Source organism: Molothrus ater, chromosome 14 (genome assembly GCF_012460135.2).
Source record: "Molothrus ater isolate BHLD 08-10-18 breed brown headed cowbird chromosome 14, BPBGC_Mater_1.1, whole genome shotgun sequence".
In the NCBI taxonomy this organism is placed as follows: Eukaryota; Metazoa; Chordata; class Aves; order Passeriformes; family Icteridae; genus Molothrus; species Molothrus ater.
Window position 1 is genome coordinate 935,001 of NC_050491.2, and position 22,663 is coordinate 957,663.

Below are 22,663 nucleotides of genomic sequence, written 5' to 3' on the forward strand. Positions count from 1 at the left end.
TCTATCCTTGCAGAGCTCTTTCCTGTCAGGAGAGGCCTCGTTTGTGGCACAAAACTCACTGTTGGAATAAAGCAGATCTATTTCAGCACCATAACATTTTATTAAACTACACTATCAAAGTCACATTGATGGCAGGGAGAACATTGCTATCAGTGCATATTTCCTGGACTAAGACTGTATTTGTAGCATCCAGCACTTGCTGAGAGAAAAAGGACACTGGAACAGAATCCTTAAGAGACAGTAGAAAACTTCTACAAAAGTCAGGGCAGTTGGGAACCAGCTGAGATCTTCAACACTTCAAGAAAAGTTGTGAGGGAAAGGGATTTTTAAAAATTTACTCTTAAGTGGTGTTGAGCTGACTCAGCTGAGGTAAGGTGCTGGTGCCCAGCAGTTTTTAATGGCATCCCTGTCCCTGCCTGTTCACACCCCACACAAATATTGTGTACTGCTCCTCGTGACCTGTGCTGACACCTGGATACAACAGCTCAGTGTTCTACAGTTATAAAAACCTGCTGCAGCTCTAGACCAAACAATAAAAAGTAGCAGAAATACATTCTATACAGAAGTAAAAAAAAAACCAAAACCAACAAACCAAACCCAGTTGAATTCCAGACAAATATTAGAGTACATCAGGTTGGGTTTAAAAAGTCTCAAATCTAACACCTATGTCACTATTTCTACTCCCCACGAGCTCTGCCACAGCACCAGCTCAGAGCTGCTTCTGGCACTGAGGACACCCCCAGCTCTGCAGCATCCCTGGGAGGGGATGGTGACAGACCTTCCCCAGGGCTGCAGCTGGGGTGTGGATGAAATAAGGCTTTTCCAGTCTTCCTGGGAAGACTCAGGGTTCAGTGAAGGGTGGGAGCTGTGTGTCCCAGCCCCGGCTCCTGGCAGAGCAGAGGGAGGTGGGAGGTGTGGAGAGCACAGAATGAGGGCTATGTACAGCAGTCTGCAGGGGCAGGGGCTCGGGGCCTCTCCCAGTGAGGTCATGCCCAGCCAGCTGGGATCTGCTCCACAGAGGTGTTCTGGGCCCTCAGTAGCACCCATCCTTCCAGGAGTCGTCCTCGGGGGCCTGGGGGGTCTGTGCTGCCTGGAGGAACCTGGGGGGACAAAGCAACACGTCAGGGACAGCTCCAGGAAAAGCCTTGTAGTGGACACAGGTTTGGGGCTTGGGTTACCAGCATCCCCCTGCCATGGTGAAGGGTTGGGTGATGCCCTGAGCATCAGCAAACACCAACTTGAGGCACTTTAAGAAATTCAGTGGCTGTTACTGGATACTTAGACATTGACATCTGCCAAATTAACACTGTTGTGACTTCAGCCCGTGACTGAGTCCAAGAGAAATATTTTTCCAAGCAAATACAACTGAACACATGAAAATTAATTGGGTATGCAGAGTACTGATATAAATTAGGAAATTAAAATTTCCCTTTTTCACGTTTTTAAAGATTTCAATGTAAGGCTCTAATGGGACATTAAAGATCAACAAGCACTGGCTGCTTATTAGTCTGGTATCAATCATATCATAAAAACTGAATCAATTCAATTTTCCTCAATAATGAATTGTAGCATAACAGCTGTTAAAAAACCAGCAACAAGAACAAAAACTCTGAGTGTTGTTACACCACTCCCCATGCTCTGCTTTCTCGCATGAACTTCATGGCATGAAGTTAGCACAGTGCCAAAGAGCTCTGCAGCCCCTCTCACCTCCTGGACGGGGGCGGTGCCTTTCCCTTGGGCACGGCCACGCCTCCCACGCCCGGCCGTGCTTTCAGGGCAGAGCCTTTGGCCACAGTGACCATGGTGCTGCTTCTGGAAGTGCAACTGCTGCTGGGAGAGCCCGTGTGGAGCTGCACCTTGCGGACTGGGGGGACAGGAGCCGTGTAGCTGCAGGGCTTCCCCACCTGCCTGCCGGGCAGCAGGGAGTTGGCTCCCGAGGCCGCCTTGGGCTGGCGCCCCGTGAGCGGGGACTGCGCGGCCCCCGAGGAATACCTGAGCTTGCTGGGAGTCAGACCTGCAGGGACACAAGAGCACCTCAGAGGGCTGGCTAAAGGGAGAAGGGAATGGAGGAGTGTGGGAGGTGAGGCACTGACCTGCTGACCGCTGCTGAGTCCTGGGGATGCGGCTGCTGGGCACCTGCAGGTCGGACTCCAGGCTGCGGCTGCTGCGCACGGCCTCGAGCGCGCGCAGGCTGCTGCGGGCCAGGTTGGGCATGCTGTGCCTCAGCTCCTCTGAAAGCAGACACAGCCTCAGCCCCCTGCTGCTGCTCTAAGGCGCTGCAGAAACCCATGCACTCCAAAGCAGAGCAGTCTGTACCTAGTTCTTAGCTTCCAGTAAACAGCAGTGATTTTGAGACCACAGGATAAGGAGGTTGGAAGAGACCTTCAAGATCATCCCATCAACCCAGCTCCACCATGATCACCCCCTAAGCCACATCCAGAGATGGTGACTCCACCACCTCCTGAGGCAACTCATTCCAAGGCCTGACCACTTCTGTAGGGAAACAGTTGATTCTAACACCTAACCTGGACCTCCCCTGGTGCAACTTGAGGCATTTCCTCTTGTCCCTTCACTTGGGAAACGGCAGAAGAGAACAACCCCCGCCCAGCTGCACCCTCCTGTCAGGAGCTGTAGAGAGCAGTGCTGTCTTCTCCGAGCCTGCTCTTCTCCAGACTAAACAACTGCAGCTCCCTCGACCACTCCTGGTGCTCCAGCTCCATTACCTTCTCTGGCCACACTCCAGCCCCTCAATGTCCTTTTTGGAGTGAGGAGCTCAGAACTGCACACAGCACTCGAGGTATGCCCAGCAGAGGGGGCAATCCCTGCCCTGGTCCTATAGCCATCCTGCTCTCGATCCGGCGGCCCCTGTGTCCCTTGGCCTGGACCCCTGGGCACCTCCCACCCAGCACCACCAGCACTCCCAGCCCGGAGCCCTGCAGACGGATCCGTGTGTGCCAGAAGCCCCGTCCCTGGCTCAGATCGCCCTCACCTTCGCTGTTGGCGTACTTGAGGCGCTCCTGCATGGGGCTCTGCACCGCCCTGCGCGGGGCGCGCAGCCGCGAGGCCGCGGCCCTGCCCAGCTCCGCGCCCGAGGAGGGCGATTGGCAGCGCGGGGAGCTCAGCGGGGACGGCGAGTAGCGGTGGGCGCTGCGCAAGGACAGCGAGCAGTCGCAGTCGTCCTCGTCCTCCAGGCTGTAGGTGTCGAATTCCTGGTCGCTGTAGGTGCCGCGGCGCAGCGAGTGCAGGGAGGCGCTGGAGCTGCGGCGGGACACGGAGGCGGAGCTGGAGGCGCAGTCCTGCCGCAGGCCTGGGGACACGGGGGACACGGGCAGCACCAATTCCAACGACACAGCCCGAACGCCAGAGCAATGCTTTGGTAGTGATTTGTTTCACTCTGGAAGGAGAGTCAGGTTAAAACCTGTCCTCTCCAGAATCCATCAGCAGGAACAGCATCACCTGCATCAGCACTGCTTAATTACAGCACTGCTTAATTACAGCACTGCTTAATTACAGCACGGGTTAACATTCAGGGGACCTGCAGTGCTCCCTAATCCCACCTGAGACTGTGGACATTGCCAACAAGCTCCAGCAGGTTAAGTAGGTACAGGAGTCTAATCTACAGGTATGGGAGTCTCATGTAGAGGTTAAATCTTTTAGTTTAATTCATTCTGCACCCACCAGCATTTCAAAGGTGGGAACAAAGATTTCAAGTCTGCCTCCCATGAAAACACACCTGCTTATGTGGCACCTGGGTTATTTACAGCTTCTCACCAGTTTATGCCGTTATTGAAGTTTTCCTGCCTGACAATATAGAAGCAACTTAAAAAAAAAAAAAACCAAACAAAAAACAAAACACCAAACTCAAATAAAACCCCCCAAAAAACCCCAACCACCCAAACCAAACAAACCAAACTTACTCTCTTCCTGCAGCCGTGCCATGACCTGGACATCAGTGAGGTCCTGCAGTTTGTAGCCCATGGAGATGGAGTCGTCCGAGGTGCTGAGCTCGCTGTCCACCGAGGACTGGGAGCTCAGGGCCGAGTGCATGCTCAGGTACCCTGGGGGAGAGGGACACAAACCCAGTCACACACCCACAAACGCACCAGGAGCAGCAGGGATCTATCCCAGCAATGCAGCAGTGCAGCTGTGAGAAATAAGAATTTAGAAATTCCAATGCTCCGTTTCTAACCTGCAGTTTTCAGGTGCTTTTCAAACGAGGACAGTGAGGCTGACTGGCAGGAAGCAGCTTGGTCAGTGCCCATGTAAGAAATTCATTTTACACCTGAACTTCACACCTGTGTTTTCCATGTCAGCACTTAATCTCTTCCAAGCTGGTTGAAGAATTCATGTTGGGAACCTGCTGCTTTTTCCTGCCTGCTGCATTTGATCACAGTTGGAAAGGACTGCTCAGCTTTGCTGGCAAATAGTTTATTTTAACATCACTGCTGAGTATTCAGGAAATGCCCTGCCTTCAAATCTTCTCAGAACATTGCAGGAAAACTGTGAGCTTCAGGAGGCTGAAATAATACAGTGACACAAGTGTGGCTCTACCTTAAAGGTGCATCTGGGTGTATGCTGCACAAATACACACTCCAAGTCAAGATATTGCACTATAAAATCCCCTTTCTTTCCTCCTGGTGTCAGGAAAAGACTGTAAGAGTTGAAATAAATCCATCCTCAGCTGGGCTTGCACCTGTAGGATGTGGTGGAATGAACAAGCACAGGTTTCCTGCTGTAATTAACAGCACATTCAACACTGATTAAAAATCCAGCTGGACCTTGAGACCAGCTTTCTAAAAAGCAAAACTCCCAATCCAACTTTGTTTAGTTTGGCTGTTGCATTTCAAAATGAAGGTCTAGTTAAAAATAGCCAAGGAGGGGGAAAAACTGCTCCTCCTTCCATCAGTAAAGCTGAGCTGATGATGGTTTTCAAACAGAAACCACATCTGGGCTTTGTCAAAGGGGCTGGTTTGGTTTTCAAGGGAAGTCAGTTAAACATTTTCCATTTGAAGGGTAGAAAATCTGTTTTTTCTTGGAAATAAAAGAAGATTTGGGTCAGTCAGATTGACAGGAAACTTTAAACTCGTCTTAGCACCTGCACAAGGCACAGGGAAGAGGCACCTGAGATGAAGTGAACTCATTGTGCTCTGAAAGGACAGAGCCTGTCCTGGCCCTGCCCTTCCACCCAGCACATCTGCAGAGGCCAAAGACATTTTGGTTTTACTCATCAGGAGCTGCTTCTGGGTGAAAGGGTGCTCAGACACCTGGATTGCCCCCCAGCCTCATATGAAAAACAAGAAATTGCCTTAGAGATGTTTCCCTGCAGACCTCAGCTGGCAAAAATCCTCAGTCCTACGTGCATCCTTTTGTTTGCAAAATAGAGATAAGTGTTAATTTCTATTTATAGCAGAAAATCAGACCTCAGAAATAAACCTGCACCTGTGAAAACAGCCACAGGCAACCCTTCTTCTTTTTTCAGAGGGAAAAAAAGTTCATTTAACATCAAGTTTGGAGGCAGAGACTGTTAAACATGCTTTGTGTTTTGAAACATGCAAAGTAGGGTTTAGCAATTTCACACAAAACAAACAAATAAGGACGAGTCCTTTGATAACAGAGCCAAGAGGCAAAGCCTTTGTGCAGGGAACAGCAGGAACTGCACCAAGGATAACAAATGGAGCTCCTGGAAGGGTATTCCTGCCTCCTCAGGCACAGGGAGGCTGCAGGCCACAGCATCTTGGAGGAGCTTCATTATCAGGCTGTAACAAGAGTCGTGGCTGAGCTGCCTCTAAGGTAGGGAATCTTCTCCACACACAATTAAGGCTGAAGGAAAACTTTTGGTGTTTTGTTTTAGCTTCCCACTCAGGCAACTGAAGGCTTTACCCTGGAGGCTTTGGCAGCTTTTTGTTCCCTGCATTAATCAATATTCCCAAGAGAAACCTTCCCCAGAAAACTGAATCCAAGTGACTCTATAAAGATCACATCTACAGTCTACAACTTTATTCAAGAGCAATATATTTTTGCCCCAACAGCTGCTTTCTATTTTAAGCCACTTAAAATTAGTACAATTTATAAATATAAATATATATATATAGGGAGAGAAAGTAGAGAAACCCAAACCAAGAAATAACTACAGGACATTTAGAATGCAAGGAGGTTTTCTCCCACACAAATGAAACCTGGGTGAGGAAGGGAGCAAACAAAAAGGGGAAAACACCACGAGTGGCCATGAGAACTTTTCCCTGTGCCAATCCCTACCCCTCCTTGCATTTTAAAGAGCCCAGTGCTGCAGTGCCATGCCATACCTGAGCTGCCACAGGTTAGTAGTGCTTTGTTAGTCGATTTGAGGTGCCCAGGAGAGTTTAGTGCATTGCTACAGGAGCCTGCCTCGGCATTCAGGTTATGTGCGCTGGGAGATGCCAGGGGGCTGCAATACAGGTTTTTCCATCTACTGGCTAGAAGGAAAAATACAAAAAAGCCACAAAGGTTAGCAAATTATTTTGGAAACAGAGAGCAAGATCAAGAACAGGATTAAATTCTGCAGCAGAGGTATTTGCTGCTCCCTGCCACGTTGCAGGGAATGCAGCAGTGCCCAGTCCCCCACTGGTGTCCTTTAACTGCTTCTGTCCCCTTGAGGAACTCCAAGAGGAACTCCTGACAAGCCTGGCCTTGAAGAAGCCAAACATTTACCAAGCTCCAGTGCTGGATGGATGACTAGTTCCATCAATATCTGCCACCTCTACACTCCCTTGTCACAGACACATTTTATGGAAAATCCTTTCCTTGGGATTTTTCCTCCTGAGAAGCTGAGAGGCCTCAGGAACAAAATGTACCCAATGGTTATCTGCTGCTGTGGATGGAACAGGTGCATCTGGGATTGGGCTCATGTGCTTGTTTCTAATTAATGGCCAATCACAGTCAGCTGGATCAGACTCTCTGAGACACAAGCCTTTGTTATCATTCTTTCTTTTTCTATTCTTAGCCAGCCTTCTGATGAAATCCTTTCTTCTATTCTTTTAGTATAGTTTTAATATAAAATATATCATAAAATAATAAATCAGCCTTCTGAAACATGGAGTCAGATCCTCATCTCTTCCCTCAATCAAGAACCCCTGTGAACATGGTCACACCTCCTCATTTTAGAGACCTCACTGAACTTTATGTTACAAGTGTGTTATTCTGAATTTTTGTGATGGAACAAAGACAGTGTTAAACCACAGAAATCATGCCAATCCAATAAAATAAAATAAATAAAAACCAGCTCTTTGAATTAAACTCATTCAGCTCACACACACTCACATGTTCACAAACGAACCAAAATAAGGCAGGTGGCAAAACCAAGTACCCCCATCCTTACTGGAGGTGGAAATAAGCAGCTACAACATTGAGGAAATTACTCACACCATGATCTGGAGATACTCAAGGTGCTGCTCAACTGCACACAGAACTCAGTTCTCCCTACTGTGAGAATATCAGCTAAGAATATAATGAAGATTTTAAGAATATAAGGAAGATTCATCATATTAAGTTTTCTTTTTTTTTTGTTTCTCCCACAAATATTACCAGGTCAGACTAAGTACAACTGAAGCCTGATACATTTCAGAGAGAAGAGAGATTTCATTCAAATTTCTAAGCACAGAGGGTTTATGAAAGCAAATGAAGTTTGTTCTCAAAGTCTATTCAGTTATCTCCAATCAGGAATGCCAAGGTTAAACTCAAGAGTAGCCTGAGATCTCAAGCAGTGCCAAACACTGTTAGAATGAAAACTAAAATAACCCAAACCAATCCCCAAAGCAGCCACCTCAGACTGCAAACCACAGGGCTCAAATTGTTGGTTCAAGTGAAATCAGAATTTCTGCATTCCCATGGAGACAAACCCTCAGACAGCAACGTGAGGACCCGGCTGGGGCTGCATTCCTGAGCTCAGGGATATCCATGAACTTCAAAGAGTGACTCTCTCAGCAGTGGCACTTCTCCACACACTGCTTTTGTTGTCTGAAGGTTCCTGAGTCCAGCTGGACAGAGGAGACTGCAGCACATGCCTGCAATAATCCTGCAGCTGCAGCAAGTCCTGACCAGGAGAGCTGCATCAGAGGGAATCTAGAGAAGGTAAAAAATAGTTCCTCATTCCTTTCCAACCCCTCAGGGTCCAGGCTGTCAGGACCTCAGTGTCCAGCCCATTTTACACAAACCTGAGGGCCATTTGGGCTGACACAGGCAGGACATGCACCAGGTGCACTGCAGGTGATGCAGGACAGAGGTAGAGCAGAATAAATTCATTTTCGTCCTGTGAACTGCATCTGTTGTGAGAGCTGTCCCACCACTGAAAGCCCAGGTGGAAAAGCAAAGCCCCAAAGCCAGGCTCCAGAACACTGCCTGTGATCAGAGATGTCCCCACTGCACACAACATTCCAGGTTTTTATTTCAGGCAGATGAAATCAGGGATTTCCCCTCAGGATTAACACAACCCACAGCCACCAGGAAGTGCTTTTAGGGGATGATAAACTGGAGGAAAAACCTGGTTTCCAAGTGACACCATTTCTCCAAGTTTAGTATTTCATTGCTGTAAGCTTTGAGCAGCAGACAATTTCTTCAGCTGGGTAAGAGCAGCTGGGAAGATCCAGCAGGAATATCCAGTAGGATATCCAGAGGAGGAATCATCACCACTAGGAACACTCAGCACCAGGAGTTCTTCTCCAGCAAGAAGCTGCAAGAACAGTTTGCCATGGTTCCTTTCCCACTCCCCAGCAGCACATTTTTTCCTCTACACATTTTTTACATTTAAAAATGTTTAAATATTAACAAAACTTAAAAATTCAAGAGCCTGACACCACTAAGCTCGATTTTCCTGCTTAGAATGAGATTTGCAAGGGAGCCCAGAGCAGCAGAGGCTGCAGCTGCCCTACCTTGGTCCAGCCTGTTGATGAGGGTTCTGCAGGCAGCCTCAATCTCAGGGCTGGGGTTATCCAGCACCTGCCGGCACCACTTCAGAGGAGAGGCTGTTTTCTCATCCATGGATTTCCTTGGAGACACATAGAGCCTTTGCAAGGATTCAAAGGAGACAGGAAGAAATGCTCATTAATTCAAAGCACACAGCTACCAAAGTGCCATTTGCTAGAGTGTAGCCATGAGGAACCAACAGTTACCCAAATTAAAAAATTCAGGTTTAAAAAGCATATTATGACTCAGTAAGAAAATTTACTGCCCCAACAGGAAAATCAATGGCTTCACAGAGAAACCCATAGGCTCTGCAAGGCAAGGTGCCATCCTAGGCTACTGCAACAGTTGTTGGAGTACTCACCTATCTCTCCCTCCACTGCCCTCTTCCAAAACCCCCCCTCAGAGGCAGTGAGGGTGTGAGGTGCTCCTAACGTGAGCTGCAGGGTGATCTCCTTCCAGGAGTTGTGGTTGTTGTTTAAAAGCCTCTGGATGTGCCCTCCCAGCAGCTCTGAGACAGCCAAAGGTGCATTCCCAGGTTCCAGGGATAAACCCCTTCACTGGAGGATTCAGACATTCCCAGCCAGGCAGCAAGTGTGGCTGTGCTTTATCTTCCCTGTAATGTCAGATACATTCTCCTGCAGCCTAAGTGTCTGCCACATCTCTGACACTTCCACGGCTTTGCATGGACACCCAAGATCAGCCTTATGGACAGGCAGATTTATTCATCCTCAACTCCTAGATTATTTACAAGGGATTGGGTGGAAAGCAACATCTTCACCAGATTTCCCAAGCAGAACATTCCTCTGAGGAAAGGTCAAATCTGGGAGAGCCTTTGCTATAAAAGCAACTCAAGTATTTTATTTACACATCCCACATTTGTATTTTTAAAAGCAAAAAGCAGCTCCCTATTTTTTAATGTTTTTGCTGTTCAGCAACACATTCAAAACTTGTAAGGGGAAAGAAAAATCAGTCCTCTGTACCTCCAAAACTGAAACTGTTTTTAATTCTTGCAGATCACCTGAAGAACACCCTGGTGCAGAGGGCAGTGAGACCTCGACCCAGATCTGGAGCCTGAAGGTCTTCAAGGTCCCAGCCAGCCCAAATCCTTCTGGGATTCTGTGATTTGTGGACATCAGGTTTGGCTCTCAGGGTCCCCCTCTCCTGAGGCTCTGAGGAGCTGCTGGCACAGCCTTCAGCTGCTCCCTCTGCACTGGAAAATCCCCAGCAGCAGCTCCAGGAGCTCCTGGGCCAGCCGGGAGCTCTCCCATGCACACAATCCCACAACTGCTGCTTTCCCACCAGCACCTCCCTCTCCTGGTGCTGCTTCACCTCAGGAACTGCTCCCAGCTGACAGAGAACCCTCCTGGTCACCAGCAAACACCCATAGCCATACCTGTGTCCAGAGCATTTCCCCTTCCTCAGGCCAAAATCCAGTATTTAAGCATAAAGGAACCCTGGGGGTGGAGTTAAGACTTCAAGAGATGTCTGCCTGTGCTTCAGTTGCCTCCTCCTCTCTCTCCCAACTTCTGTCACTCCTGCAGCAAGGTACACAGAGCCTTTTTGCTCCAATTCCTCACTCTCTCACAGCCAGCTCAGATCCAACCCATAGAACACTGATTTCCTCAACAAAACTGCAGTAAATCAGCAGGAATGTCAGTCATTATCCCACTCATTCCTGAAAACCTAGGTTTAAATTACAGAGAAACACTGTGGGACTTACAGCTGTCAGGTGTCCTGGCTGGAACACCAACACCTGGCCAAGACAGAACACAAACAGCTGGGATATTGAAAATGCTGTACAGGTCTGCCTGACCTACTGCCCTGGCTCCTGTCCTGACCCTAACCCTGATCCAGGCAGGGGTAACAGGGAATGCAGAAAGCAACACTCCCCAGACATGGCAGGTTTTGGGGCTATGAGCACCACTGCATGCAACAGCTCTCCAAATACTGTTTGTCACCTGCAGAAGGACATTTATTCTCTATTTCTGTTTGTCACCTGCAGAAGGACATTTATTCTCTATTTTTTGACACACCACTCCTGACTTGCCAGCCCTGCCTCTGGCCAGAGCCATCTTTTTCAGGGAACAGACTCAGCCTCTTTAGTCACAACTCAAACAGAAGCTCTTCCCCACCAAGGTTTACACAAACCCAAATGCAAATAAAAAAATCCAAAGGCTAATTTGTTATTGATAAAATAAATGCTGAAGAATGAATGCAAATATTCCTGACTCTCCAAAGGTACCTCTCAGGACAGACCCCCCCAGCCAATCTTGCTGCATTTCTGCATGGATAAATGAGCATTACAAGCACTCAAATCCAATCAAATCCAGGAAGCAAAGTGCTCCCTCTCCCTGGATTTACTGTACAGCTCAGACCACAAAAGGAGCACTAAAACCAGCAGACAAAAAAGAGGCCAACAGCCTCCTCAGGGCAGGTCAGGCTGCTCTGCACATATTCCAGGTTCAGGGAGAGAATCCTGCCCAGCTCCTTCCCTGCTCCATCCCAGCTGAGGATGGCAACACTTGTTTGCTTGGCAGAGCCATTCCCACATGGGGAAAGCTGTGGAGTCCTCTGGGCTCTGCCACAGGACTCTGATTTTTTCTGCTGACAAATCCATTGGCAAGAGAAGCTCTCACAATTTCCCCAAACCCAATTAAGTGAACACAGCTCAATTCTTCAGAGCACTGACAGGCAACTTAGTTTAAAACAAAAGGAATTCTGGTTTGATTTCACAGCACCAGGATTCCAATGTTCCTTCTGCAGGAGCTTTGGGAAGGGCTCAGCACCCTGATTCCTCCAAAGGTGCTGGCACAGCACTAAACTAAAAGCTCCAGCCCCTCAAATATGTGAATGTGAATATTTCTCTGGCCATATTAAGAGCCAGAAGTCACCTTTTCCTAGGCTCAGGAAAGTCCAGTGAACAGTGTCACCCACCAGAGGCTGACTTAACCCAGCCTCACATCCAGGGAGCTAAAACCTTGGAAAAAGGGTGGGGTGAAAAGGTAAAAAGTCTTGGATTTGTTTAAAAACAGTCAGAATTTTTCCTTCTGGCACTTTCAGCCTCCAGGCTGCTTGATTTGCCAGGGGAACTGAATCCCAGAAGCACTGGAAAAGCAGGGCCACCCCAGAGTCAGGCAGAGCTGAACACAGCCCTGCTCAGGACCAAGCCTCACCACCCTGCAGTTCCTCAGCTCAGCACTTTGGGTGTTCCCTCTAAATGTCTCTGAATGTTTTCTTTTGTCAAACTGCAAATGAAAATTGGTTATTTAGATACTTACAAGGCCTCATGCAAAATGCACAAAGTAAACATTTGGGCAAATATTCCCAGTTTGATGGATTGGGGGTTTGTTGTATAAATTATTAAGTACAAATGAGATTTTATTCAGCTTCTGAGAGGAAACCCTTCAATAATAAAGTATCTTTACTTTCTGCTTACTAATGTTTGTGTTTACCCTGTAAAACAGAGTATTTTGTGACAAACATCTCTGGTAAGGACCCAGTGCCACAAGGATTTTTCTTTCATTAAGCTGTAGCCATTCACAAATAAATTTGGGATACACTCTGCACTTTATTCTGACATAATCCAGAGCACTAAAACCAAGGAATATTCCAGAGATACTACTTCCCTTATGGAATCAATGTCACAGAAGGATTTACTGGAGCTAATGGCCACTATTGTTGGACTTTGAAATTCCTGCTTTAAAAAAACCCAAACCCAAGAATGCAGGAAACACAACAACTTTCTCAACTTGCACAATGCACCGAGAAAAAGCATCCTCACACTGAAAAACTGATCAGAGCAGCTTTAAGAGTGAAATCCTGGGAATTTTAGATCCTGCTCATGCAGAGGATCTGCAGCAGAAATCTATAAATTGTAAGAGCAGAATTCAGGCTGCAGAAGGCTCTAGAACCAGTGCATTAGGAAATTAAACTGAGCGTAAAGCAAAGGCCATTGCTGAAGACACAGCTTGGGTTATTATCCATCTTCCAAAGCACTTGGCACCAGTGTCTGCAGCAGCTCCAAAAATGGCAATCACTGCACTGATTTGCAGGCCTCTGAGTTATACCAACACAGCAAGTAGAACTCAAACAGCTGAAAGGGTTTAGAACGATTCAGGTGTATGAGATACACCTCCTTCAAGTGCTGAAAGGCAGCTGAATTCCTCTCCAAAGCATGGACTTCAAACAGGTAATACATTCATTTTCCTTTCCTTTACATATCAGACTTCAGAGAGCTGATTTTCACATTTAGTACTCTGCTTATACTGTGCTAATCTCAAATCTAAACACTCCTGCTGAACAGAAATCCTAACACAGACAAGACAGGAGGAGAAAGTCACAGTGAAACAATAATATCCAGGTTCTGAAATGACAGAAACATAAAAGGAAAAAATGGGGAAAATCCTGTGGACAACACTCCACACAAAAACATTCTGCTGTTAGCCCAAGGAGAGGACTGAGCTTTATTCCTAAGAAATTGCAAAGAGAGGAAAAAATGACACTGCAAAGACACTTTCTCATGTCTATTTAGGGACTAATCCAGCTGAACAAAACACCAAAAAATCAGTCCCCAAGTCAGAGCAGCTCCAAAGCTCAAGTTAAATTAATCTCCTGCCCCAGCCAGCAGCCCACAGTGATGGCAAGGCAGCTGGGGTGCAGCTCCAGAGTGCTGCTGTGAACACACAGACACACACAGACACACAGACAGACAGACAGACACACAGAGACACAGACAGACACACACACACAGACAGACACAGACAGACACACACACAGACACACAGACAGACACACAGACACACACAGACAGACACACACACAGACACACAGACACAGACAGACACACACACAGACACACAGACAGACACACAGACACACACAGACAGACACACACACAGACACACAGACACAGACACACAGACACAGACACACACATAGACACACACACACACACACACACACAGACACACAGACAGACACACAGACACACACAGACACACACACACACAGACACACACACACAGACACAGACACACAGACAAACAGACACACACACACAGACACACACACAGACACAGACACACAGACAGACACACACACAGACACAGACACACATAGACAGACACACAGACTCAGACAGACACACACACACACAGACAGACACACACACATAGACACACAGACACACAGACAGACACAGACACACAGACACAGACACACACACACACAGACCGACACACACAGACCGACACACACAGACCGACACACACACAGACACAGACACACAGACAGACACACACAGACAGACACACACACAGACCGACACACACACAGACACACACACAGATAGACACACACACACACAGACACACACAGACACACAGACACACACACACACAGACAGACACACACAGACAGACACACACACACACAGACAGACACACACACACACAGACACACACACACACACACAAACACACACACAGACACACACACACACACACAAACACACACACACAGACACACACACAGACACACAGACACACACACACACACAGACACACACACACAGACACACAGACACACACACACACAGACACAGACACACAGACACACACACACAGACAGACACACACACACACACACACACACACACAGACACACACACAGACACAGACAGACCCACACACACACAGACAGACACACACACACACACACACAGACACACACACACACAGACACACACACACAGACACACACACACAGACACAGACAGACCCACACACACACACACACAGACACACACAGACACACACACAGACACACAGACACACACACAGACACACACACAGACAGACACACACACAGACACACACAGACACACACACAGACACACACACAGACAGACACACACACAGACACACAGACAGACACACACAGACACACAGACACACAGACAGACACACAGACACACACAGACAGACACACACCCACACCCACACACACACCCCCCAGCAATCCTGCAGCAGGCCCAGCCTGCTCCCCACCTCTCTGGCACTGACCCTGAGGATTTCCCTGCTCCCCCTGATTTCACAGAGATGTGAGGAACGGGAGGCACAGCCTGGAGCACTCCCAGCCTCAGCCAGGCTCAGCCAGGCCCTGCCATCAGAAGCAGCTCTCCCTCCCAGGCCGAGCTCTGCACGCGATGTCAGCGCCAGGCAGGTTCTGCCTTTCAGCTCTGCCACCAGGGACGTTCCCACAGAGCTGCACGGGGCTCTGAGCAGCTCCTGTGCCAGAGATGTCCCAGCAGGGCAGATGTCACCCAGCACAAACAGGCAGCACTCACCTCAAACCAGTCAGGAAAGCTTTGGAGAAGTCACTTGTGCATTATTGAATGCAACAGAGGTAAAAACACCTGATAAAATGATCAGTCTGAGAAAACAGGACCTTGAAAATCGCTGTTTCTAAGTCATGTAGATCTTGTCAGCAGCACCCTGTGACCAGGAGAGATCCCAGGGAAGCTACAGCACAGCCTGTGAAGGGTATAAATGGATTACTCAGACACTCTGTAAGTAACCTTCTCCCCCAGGCTGGAGGCACAAGGGGCTGCACTGGTAGAATTCCTGGATTTTGTGCAGCATCATATCCTCACTTGGTGGAACTTCCCCAGAATTTCTCTCCCTATCTCTGATGGTACAAGCAGCAATGCTTTCCTCCAGTACACTGAATTAAAGACTTAAACATGAATGTAGAAGAGGGTCACTGGACACAGAGCTAAGGCTGAGAATTGCATACCCAGGAAACTCCTGCACTGGCATTTCTGAGAGCACAACACACTCCTGCTCCCTGCAAACACCAGTTCAAGGGCACCCCACTTGCTGTGCTGAGCACGGATTCAGGCAGCAGACAACTCAACACTGAGGAGAAGACAGCATGACCCAGTTTCAGTCAAGAGAGACTTTTGGGAACGAGAGCAGCAATTCAGGGATTCACCTGAGTGCCAGGGATTCCTTCTTCTTCTCACCCCATGGAAAAACCCCAGAATGACAAACACTGGGGAACACAACCCATGTAATGCTATCAGCAGCAGATCTGGTTTGCTCCCTGGGTAAGAGGGAATTTGGATAAAAGCCTTTCCAAAAGAGCTCCGGAGCTGCCCTGTGCTCGAGTCCAAGGTGAGCATCACTGAGCTCCTCAGTGCCAGAGCCCAGCTCCATGGCATTGGTCTCCAGGATATTTACAATTTTGAGCAGCTATCTGAGAAAGGGAGCTGAGGGAGCAGCCCAGGCCAGGCAGGCCAGGGCAGAGTTACAGCAGCTGGGAGTGGGCTCTGCCTCGGGTTTCACACAGCTCAGTCGCTGCAAACACAGCTCCAAAACACAACCTCAGAGCTGCTGACCAGGTCAGCTGCACAGACACTTCTGACACTTCCAGCTGAATAAAGAGAATAATTTCAAAATAGAGAAGGGACTGAGACTCCACCTGCACCTGCAGAGAACAGCAAGAAATCCTTCTCCAGTCCATCCTCCTTCCAGGGAAGAAGGATGTACAATGCTTTAAAAAGGATTGCAAATACACAATACACTCAGCCATTCCCTCTGGATTTGCTCAATCCAGGCAGCACTGAATTGCCCCCATCAGCAAAGCCACCTTGTTAGAGCTGATCCTAAATTCACAGAGAATTAAAGGCATTTGTTGGGTTTTCTTCTTGTTTGCTTTAAGAAAACCCTCCCTCCCCTCCAAGCAGTTTACTGGTTCTTGCTGTGGGAAAGCACAAACACCTGCAGGGGCTGCATGTGGGATGTGTTTATGGAGACAGTTTGGGATATTTGGCAGTGAGCACAGGCACTATTGATTGTACACAGGATTCATTCCCCACTTTCAGAACGAGCTCCAGAACAGAGAAGCCACCACTAAAAGCAGCTTCCTGTTTCAGCAGGTTTGTTTGACAAGAGGAAAAGGGAACAGATGGAAGTGATGCAGCACAATCAAAGATAATTTATGGAAACAGCACTTGCACAAGTGCTCTGGATCACCACCCTTATCCAGCTCCTCAGGGGCCTCTTTGTCACAGGTTACCCTGTTCCAACCAAATCTGGCATAAAACAGAACTAACAAAGCCACAAGGATCCTACAAGGTGCAGAGTGAAGGGTACCTGGGAAAGAAGGGCCTTACCAGCCACCAACTGAAGGAAAGGTCAAAGAAGAGAACTCTGAGCACAGAATCTCTCCTAATACACTGGGCAGCATCCCCTGCCTGGATAAATCTCAGCCTCTGAGACTCAACAGAATTTGAACTCTCCCCTGTCACAGGCTCTATAAATGTGAATATAAACCTGGCTGCTTCCATTAACACAGAAATAATAAAGCTCATCTTCCATATGCAACCTGTTAAATATATTCCCTTATATAGTTTTAAGAAATCAGCTCAAAATGCTGTTGAGGTATATTGAAGAGTTCCAGTGATCAAGTATTTGGGTTTTAAAAGTACACTTGCAAAGAAAAAAAAAATCCTGTTTTAAATGTAACCTCAAATTCAGGCTGGAGCTGATGCCATGACCTCATTGAGCTCCATTCTATTAACAAAAACTTTACCTTCCCTTCTAACAGCTAATGAATGTTTGGAGCTGAAGGTTTGGTTTGTGTTCAGCAGCCCTGTCCTTGCTGCCAGATTAATCTGGCTACACAAATTTGAAACCCAATTTGCAGAGCCCTGCGGCTCTTCCTTCCTTGCAAATTAACAACTCCGGGTAAAATCTCAAGTCCCAGCTATTGCAGGAGCTGGAATAAGCCTTAAATGTTACATTTCCCTTGCCCTTCCAAAGGTTGTTAATGTACTGATTCATAAAACAAGTTCTAAACAAGGCTGGTGGTGGAGGGGAGAGTCCCAGAGAGTCGGGTCAGTTAAGGATTACATCATTGATCTGGTTCAGTTCATGTCTCTGAACAAAAGAGGTGCTTAACTGGAAAGAAACAGCCTCCAGGAGCTGGGAATGGTTTGTCTCCTCAGGTCCTAGCAAAAGCCACAAATTCTAGATGGTCTATGGATTCTTATTGACAAAATTGTTGTTAAAATATGGTATTTGACAGTTGTATATAAGGTTTAAAAGCTCCACTATTCATTCATCTGCATGTGCTATATATAACGAAACTTAGAAGGAAAGGAAGCTGCAGCAGTGGCTGGAAGGAAGGGGGAAAAACCAGCACCAACAGGTAAAGTTATTTTTTAAAACATAATGGTCTGGCACAATGGACATAAAAATAAGAACAGTCACTAATGAGAACTGCATACTTGCTGCTAAAAATCCAGGTCCTGTACAGAAATCAGTTTATAGCTTTAAAGGAGTTGCTCACCTAACCACAGCACATCCCTGTCCCCCAGGCCTGGGGGTACCTACCAGCAATCCTCCTCTTCAGGGCCATTTTCCAGTTCTAACACTTTGACTTCATCCAGATCCGCGTGACTCGGAAGCCCCTCCAGATCTGCACCCTTTTCACCGGGGTTCTGTTCATGGATTGCAGCCGGGGTGTGGATCCCTGCCATGAGCAGGCTGCCCAGGAGCTCAGCGCTGTCACTTGGATCCACAGGCGAGGGACACTGGCCATTGCTGTGCCTCTGCCCCCCATTGGGAGACACCTCCTCGGGGGCACTGTTGCAGCTGTATTGCATTGGGGCATCCAGGGCTCTTCTGAAGTTGTTCTCCCCTTCCTCCTGCCTCATCTTGCTCAGCTGGCTGTGCAGATCCGCCATCAGCTGCAGCTCCTGCTGCTCGGCCATGGCGTTGATGCTGTTGTTGATCTCCATCCCGTTGAGGCCGGGCTCGTGGTTGTCCACCCCGGCGCGGATGTCCCCAGGCACGTTTGTCCCCAGCAGGCTCCTGCTGCTCCTGCTCCTGGCGTGCTGATTGTCCAGCTCCAGCCTGCGGACCAGCTCGCGCAGCTTCCGCACCTCGGGGCCCACGTCCTCGGGGGGCTCCGGGCCCATGGCCGAGTGCTCGGGGGCGTCCCTGCCCAGGGCCGGCTCCAGAGCGGGGTCCTGCTGGATCAGCGGCGCGTTCCCGGGCACCACCATCCTCCGGGATGCCCGCTCCCGCTGCAAGGCACCAAACACAGCAAAGAGCCACGAGAGCTTTAGGCAAGTGGAATTCGACACCAAAAATTCTGGCTTTTCTAAGCATCGGCTAATGACACTGGGGTGGAAGGTGTCTGAATTTCATCCAAACCCAAAAAGAATGACTGAAATTAGGGCTGAACGCTGCAAAGCCCACAAATTCCTCTTTTTGAACTGCAAGGATGTGCACCTGTTCTGCTATCAATGAGTTTAATAGAAGGAAGCTGATTTAATCCCCCACAATAGTTTAGTTTCCATCTGTTTACCAACAAAACACTTGAGAAAAGCACTGATGGAGCAAAGTCAGGAAACATCATTAACAAGGTGCTGACGTCAGACAACAACAGTGTCAAGAAAATGGTGAAAACATCCTTTGTTCATTACCAGGTCTATCCTGGCAAAGCAGAAAAAACTTGGAAAAATTTCTGTATCACCTTATGCCAAAATAACAACAGGAACTGCAGTTACTGTGGTACATGAAAATAACCTTAAGTAATGTTTTTACTGGTGTATTTTCCTGTTAAAATTGAAAAGAGAGGCGTGCAAACAGGGAAAAATAAAAAAAAACCCAACTTAAGATTACACACTCCACTGAGCCAAAAAACCCTGAAGTGTATTTCACACTAGTTTTACAACATGGGCAAACACTGCTTTTCCCCTCCACTTGATTTACGTGAGTTCTCAGTTTCACTGGGCACATTCATTTCCAAACTGACTCTTCACTGAAAACCCCTAAACTAACGGTCCATGGAGGAGTAAAACCACAAAAAAAAAGATTTAAAAAAAGGTTAAAAGTAAAAAAATAAAAAGGTTAAAAGTCAGAAATCCTCTCTGTTTTGCAGAAGGAGGAGAAGAGGGGGTGAGTCAACACAACCAATTCAAAGTTTAAAAATTGATGCACTTGTTACAACTGCAATCAAACCCTGCCTTTTTGTGGCTGTGGATGTTCTTCCCCCTCCCTCTGCTGCCTGAAAATGTCATCTGTTTTTAAGTGACAGCAGGCAAAGGAAACCACAAAAACTCAGTGTCACACAAAGCAAGGTTACAAACAGACACCCCCATAGGTACCTCAGCATCTCTCTATTATTTAGGCTGTTGTAACAGCAACAGTTGGGTAAATTTCTTTTAAAATACATTTTGTTTTGTTGGGGTTTTTAATTGATTTTTTATTATTATTTTGGTCCTCTATCTGCAAGATGTAAATTTTCAACTTCCACTCAATTTAATAAAAAAATACAAACAGCCCTTAGGAAGAGCTGTGAGGAACAGAGCACACTTTCCACCCATATTCCAAACCTGTGCCTGTAAGCAGCACTGCTGAAGGCATTTTGCTTTGGGGAAAGGAAATTTACTGTGGAGTTACCAAGCAATCCCATTCCCACCCATGTGCCAGCTTCAAAAAGCTCCTCACGTGGATTCCCACTCCTCCAAACCCATAGGATGCCCTCGGGTAACTGCACTGAGATTTCCAAAGAGATCTCCGAGGAAGGGGCAGTGTGATTCCCAGAGATATCCCAAAGCTCAGCAACTCTCAGGATGCACCAGTGGAGCGTTCTAGGAGTTCCACTGTCCAAGCAAAACAGTGGCTCAAGGAGGGAATTAAGGAGATGGGTCACCCAAAAAAACTGGTTCTCTTCCAAGGGTGAGGAGCTGCAAAAAAACCTAACGTGAGGAAAAAACACACACTGAGGGGAAAGAGCAGCTGAAAAGCGTTCAGTCTTTCCCCACAACCACTAAGCCTAAAAACCACCAAAAAAAAAAACCCCCGCATAGACATGCGGGGGAAGAGATACAAACCTGTGAAAGTTAATTTCATCGTGTAACGGGGGAAAGAAATAAAATACGTTTAGAAGAAGGCAAAAAGGCGGCAGCCGTGAGCGGGTCGGAGACAATAATTCGGAGTTTGCCGAGCAGACATCCGGGTGTCTCACCGAGGGTAACGGTCCCCTCACCCCGCGGGCCGCCAGGGCCGGGGGCTCGGAGGGCTCCGAGAGCTGCAGGGGCTGGGAAGGGACTGGGGGGGGCCTGGGGGGGCTTCCATGGGGTTTAGGGGGTCTTGGGGGAATGATGGCCATGGGGCTCAAGGGAGGTGCAGGCTCTGGGGAGGCTTCGGGGGCTCTGAGAATCAGGGGGGAGGCTATGAGGGGGCTGTGGGGGGCTCTGATGGCCATGGGACTGCGTGGGGGGTTCTGGGGGGCAATGATGGCCGTGGGGCTGGAAGAGCTGGAGGGGAGGCTGTGAGGGGGCTGCGGGGCTGTGATGGCCATGAGCGCTGTGAGAGGGCTCTGAGAGGCCGGGGGGTTGTGATGGCCGGGAGGCTGGGGGAGCTCCGTGCAGCTCCGAGAGCCGGGGGGGTGAGGCAAGGGACGGGCTGAGGCTCTGAGGAGGGCTCTGAGCGGGCTCCGATGGCCGTGATGGGGGAGCGCGCTGTGCGGCACCGGCGGACGCGACCCCCGCGGGGGGCACGGGCGCGGCCGGTCCGCACCGAGCGCGGCAGAGCCGAGCGCGGCGGGCACCTCCCCCCTCGGACGGTACCTGGATGGATAGATGGATGGATGGATAGATGGATGGACAGACGGCCGGACAGGCGGATGGCGGTCGGTCGGAGGGCGGGCGCCCGCCCGGTCGGTGCCGGTGCCGCCTTTCTCCGGCGGCTCAGCCCGGCCCGCGAACGGCGGGAGGCGCCGCCTCCGCCCCTGTGTGGGGAACGGGGGATGGGGGCGCTGCGCCTGCGCGGGGCCGCCTCAGGCGGCGGCGGCGGGCGGGGGGCGGCCCCGGTGAGGGGCACGGGAGTGAGGGGACAAGGGCCGGGGCAAGGGGGGAAAGGAAGTGAGGGGGAATGGCGGTGAGAAGGGGAAAAAGGGCATGGATGAGGGGAAAAGCGGGAGTGATGATGGGAAGGAGGTGAGTGGAGTGAGAGGGATGTGGACGTGAGTGAGGAGGAAAAGGGATGGATGAGGGAAATGGGGATTAATGAGGGGAAAAGGGGGGAGTGGCGGGAAAAGGGTTAAAAGGGAGTGAGAGAGAAAGGGGTAAGTGATGGCAGAAAGGGGGTAAGTGAGGGAAAGGGGCGATTGAGGGGGAAAGGGGAGTGAGGGTGAAAGGGAAACGGAGCAGGTGAGGGAAGAAAGGGGATGTCTGATGGGAGAAAGGGGTGAGAGGAGGAAAAGGGTCAGATGAATGAGGGGAAAATGAAGGAGTGGTGGTGGGAAGGAGGTGAGTGAGTGAGGAGGAAGAGGAGTGGGGATCAATGAGGGGAAAAGGTTTAAAAGGGGGAAAAGGTGAATAGGGAAAAGGCAGTGAGAGGGAATGGGGTAAGTGATGGTAGAAAGGGGGTAAGTGAGGGGCTATGAGAGTGAGGGGGAGGAAAGGAAAGGAGGGAAAAAGGTGAGGAAGTGAGGGAAGAGGGGAAGGGAGAGAGGAAGAGGAGCGAATGAGGGGAAAAGGGCTGAATAGGGAAGGGATGAATGAGGGGGGAAAGGGTCTCTCCCTGTGCATGTGATCCAGAAAAATGCACAGAATACAGCTTAGCTGGGATCTCCCAAAGCTTTGGTGCGTGTAATGTCTCTTCAGGACAGTTTTATCAAACAACAATAAAACAGCTCCATTCTTTGA

General features: G+C 48.9%; 1 protein-coding gene across 2 annotated transcripts; it reads right to left on the minus strand.

The window, feature by feature from the left end:
- Positions 1 to 76: 76 nt before the first annotated feature.
- LOC118698552 (SLAIN motif-containing protein-like) lies at positions 77 to 21,735 on the minus strand. Of its 2 annotated transcripts, XM_036401908.1 has the most exons (9): positions 21,584 to 21,735; positions 18,336 to 19,030; positions 8,904 to 9,037; positions 6,303 to 6,452; positions 3,918 to 4,058; positions 2,990 to 3,307; positions 2,094 to 2,231; positions 1,708 to 2,014; positions 77 to 1,100 (listed from the first exon to the last, which is right to left on the minus strand). In XM_036401908.1, the coding sequence occupies exons 2-9, from the start codon at positions 19,007 to 19,009 to the stop codon at positions 1,034 to 1,036; spliced, it is 1,929 nt and encodes a 642-aa protein (XP_036257801.1). In that variant the 5' UTR covers positions 19,010 to 19,030; positions 21,584 to 21,735; the 3' UTR covers positions 77 to 1,033. The 2 variants fall into 2 exon arrangements, with proteins under 2 accessions (XP_036257801.1, XP_036257802.1); XM_036401909.1 differs by lacking the exon at positions 6,303 to 6,452.
- Positions 21,736 to 22,663: the final 928 nt, after the last annotated feature.

What these genes read in the sequence shown, in the direction of transcription:
- LOC118698552 (XM_036401908.1), bottom strand. Translation starts at nt 19,009, where the DNA reads ATGGTGGTGCCCGGGAACGCGCCGCTGATCCAGCAGGACCCCGCTCTG. An exon ending in CATCAACAGGCTGGACCAAG is followed by an intron (nt 6,453 to 8,903) that starts GTAGGGCAGCTG and finishes TTTTCCTTCTAG; the next exon opens with CCAGTAGATGGAAAAACCTG. An exon ending in CAAGTACGCCAACAGCGAAG is followed by an intron (nt 2,232 to 2,989) that starts GTGAGGGCGATC and finishes GTCTGCTTTCAG; the next exon opens with AGGAGCTGAGGCACAGCATG.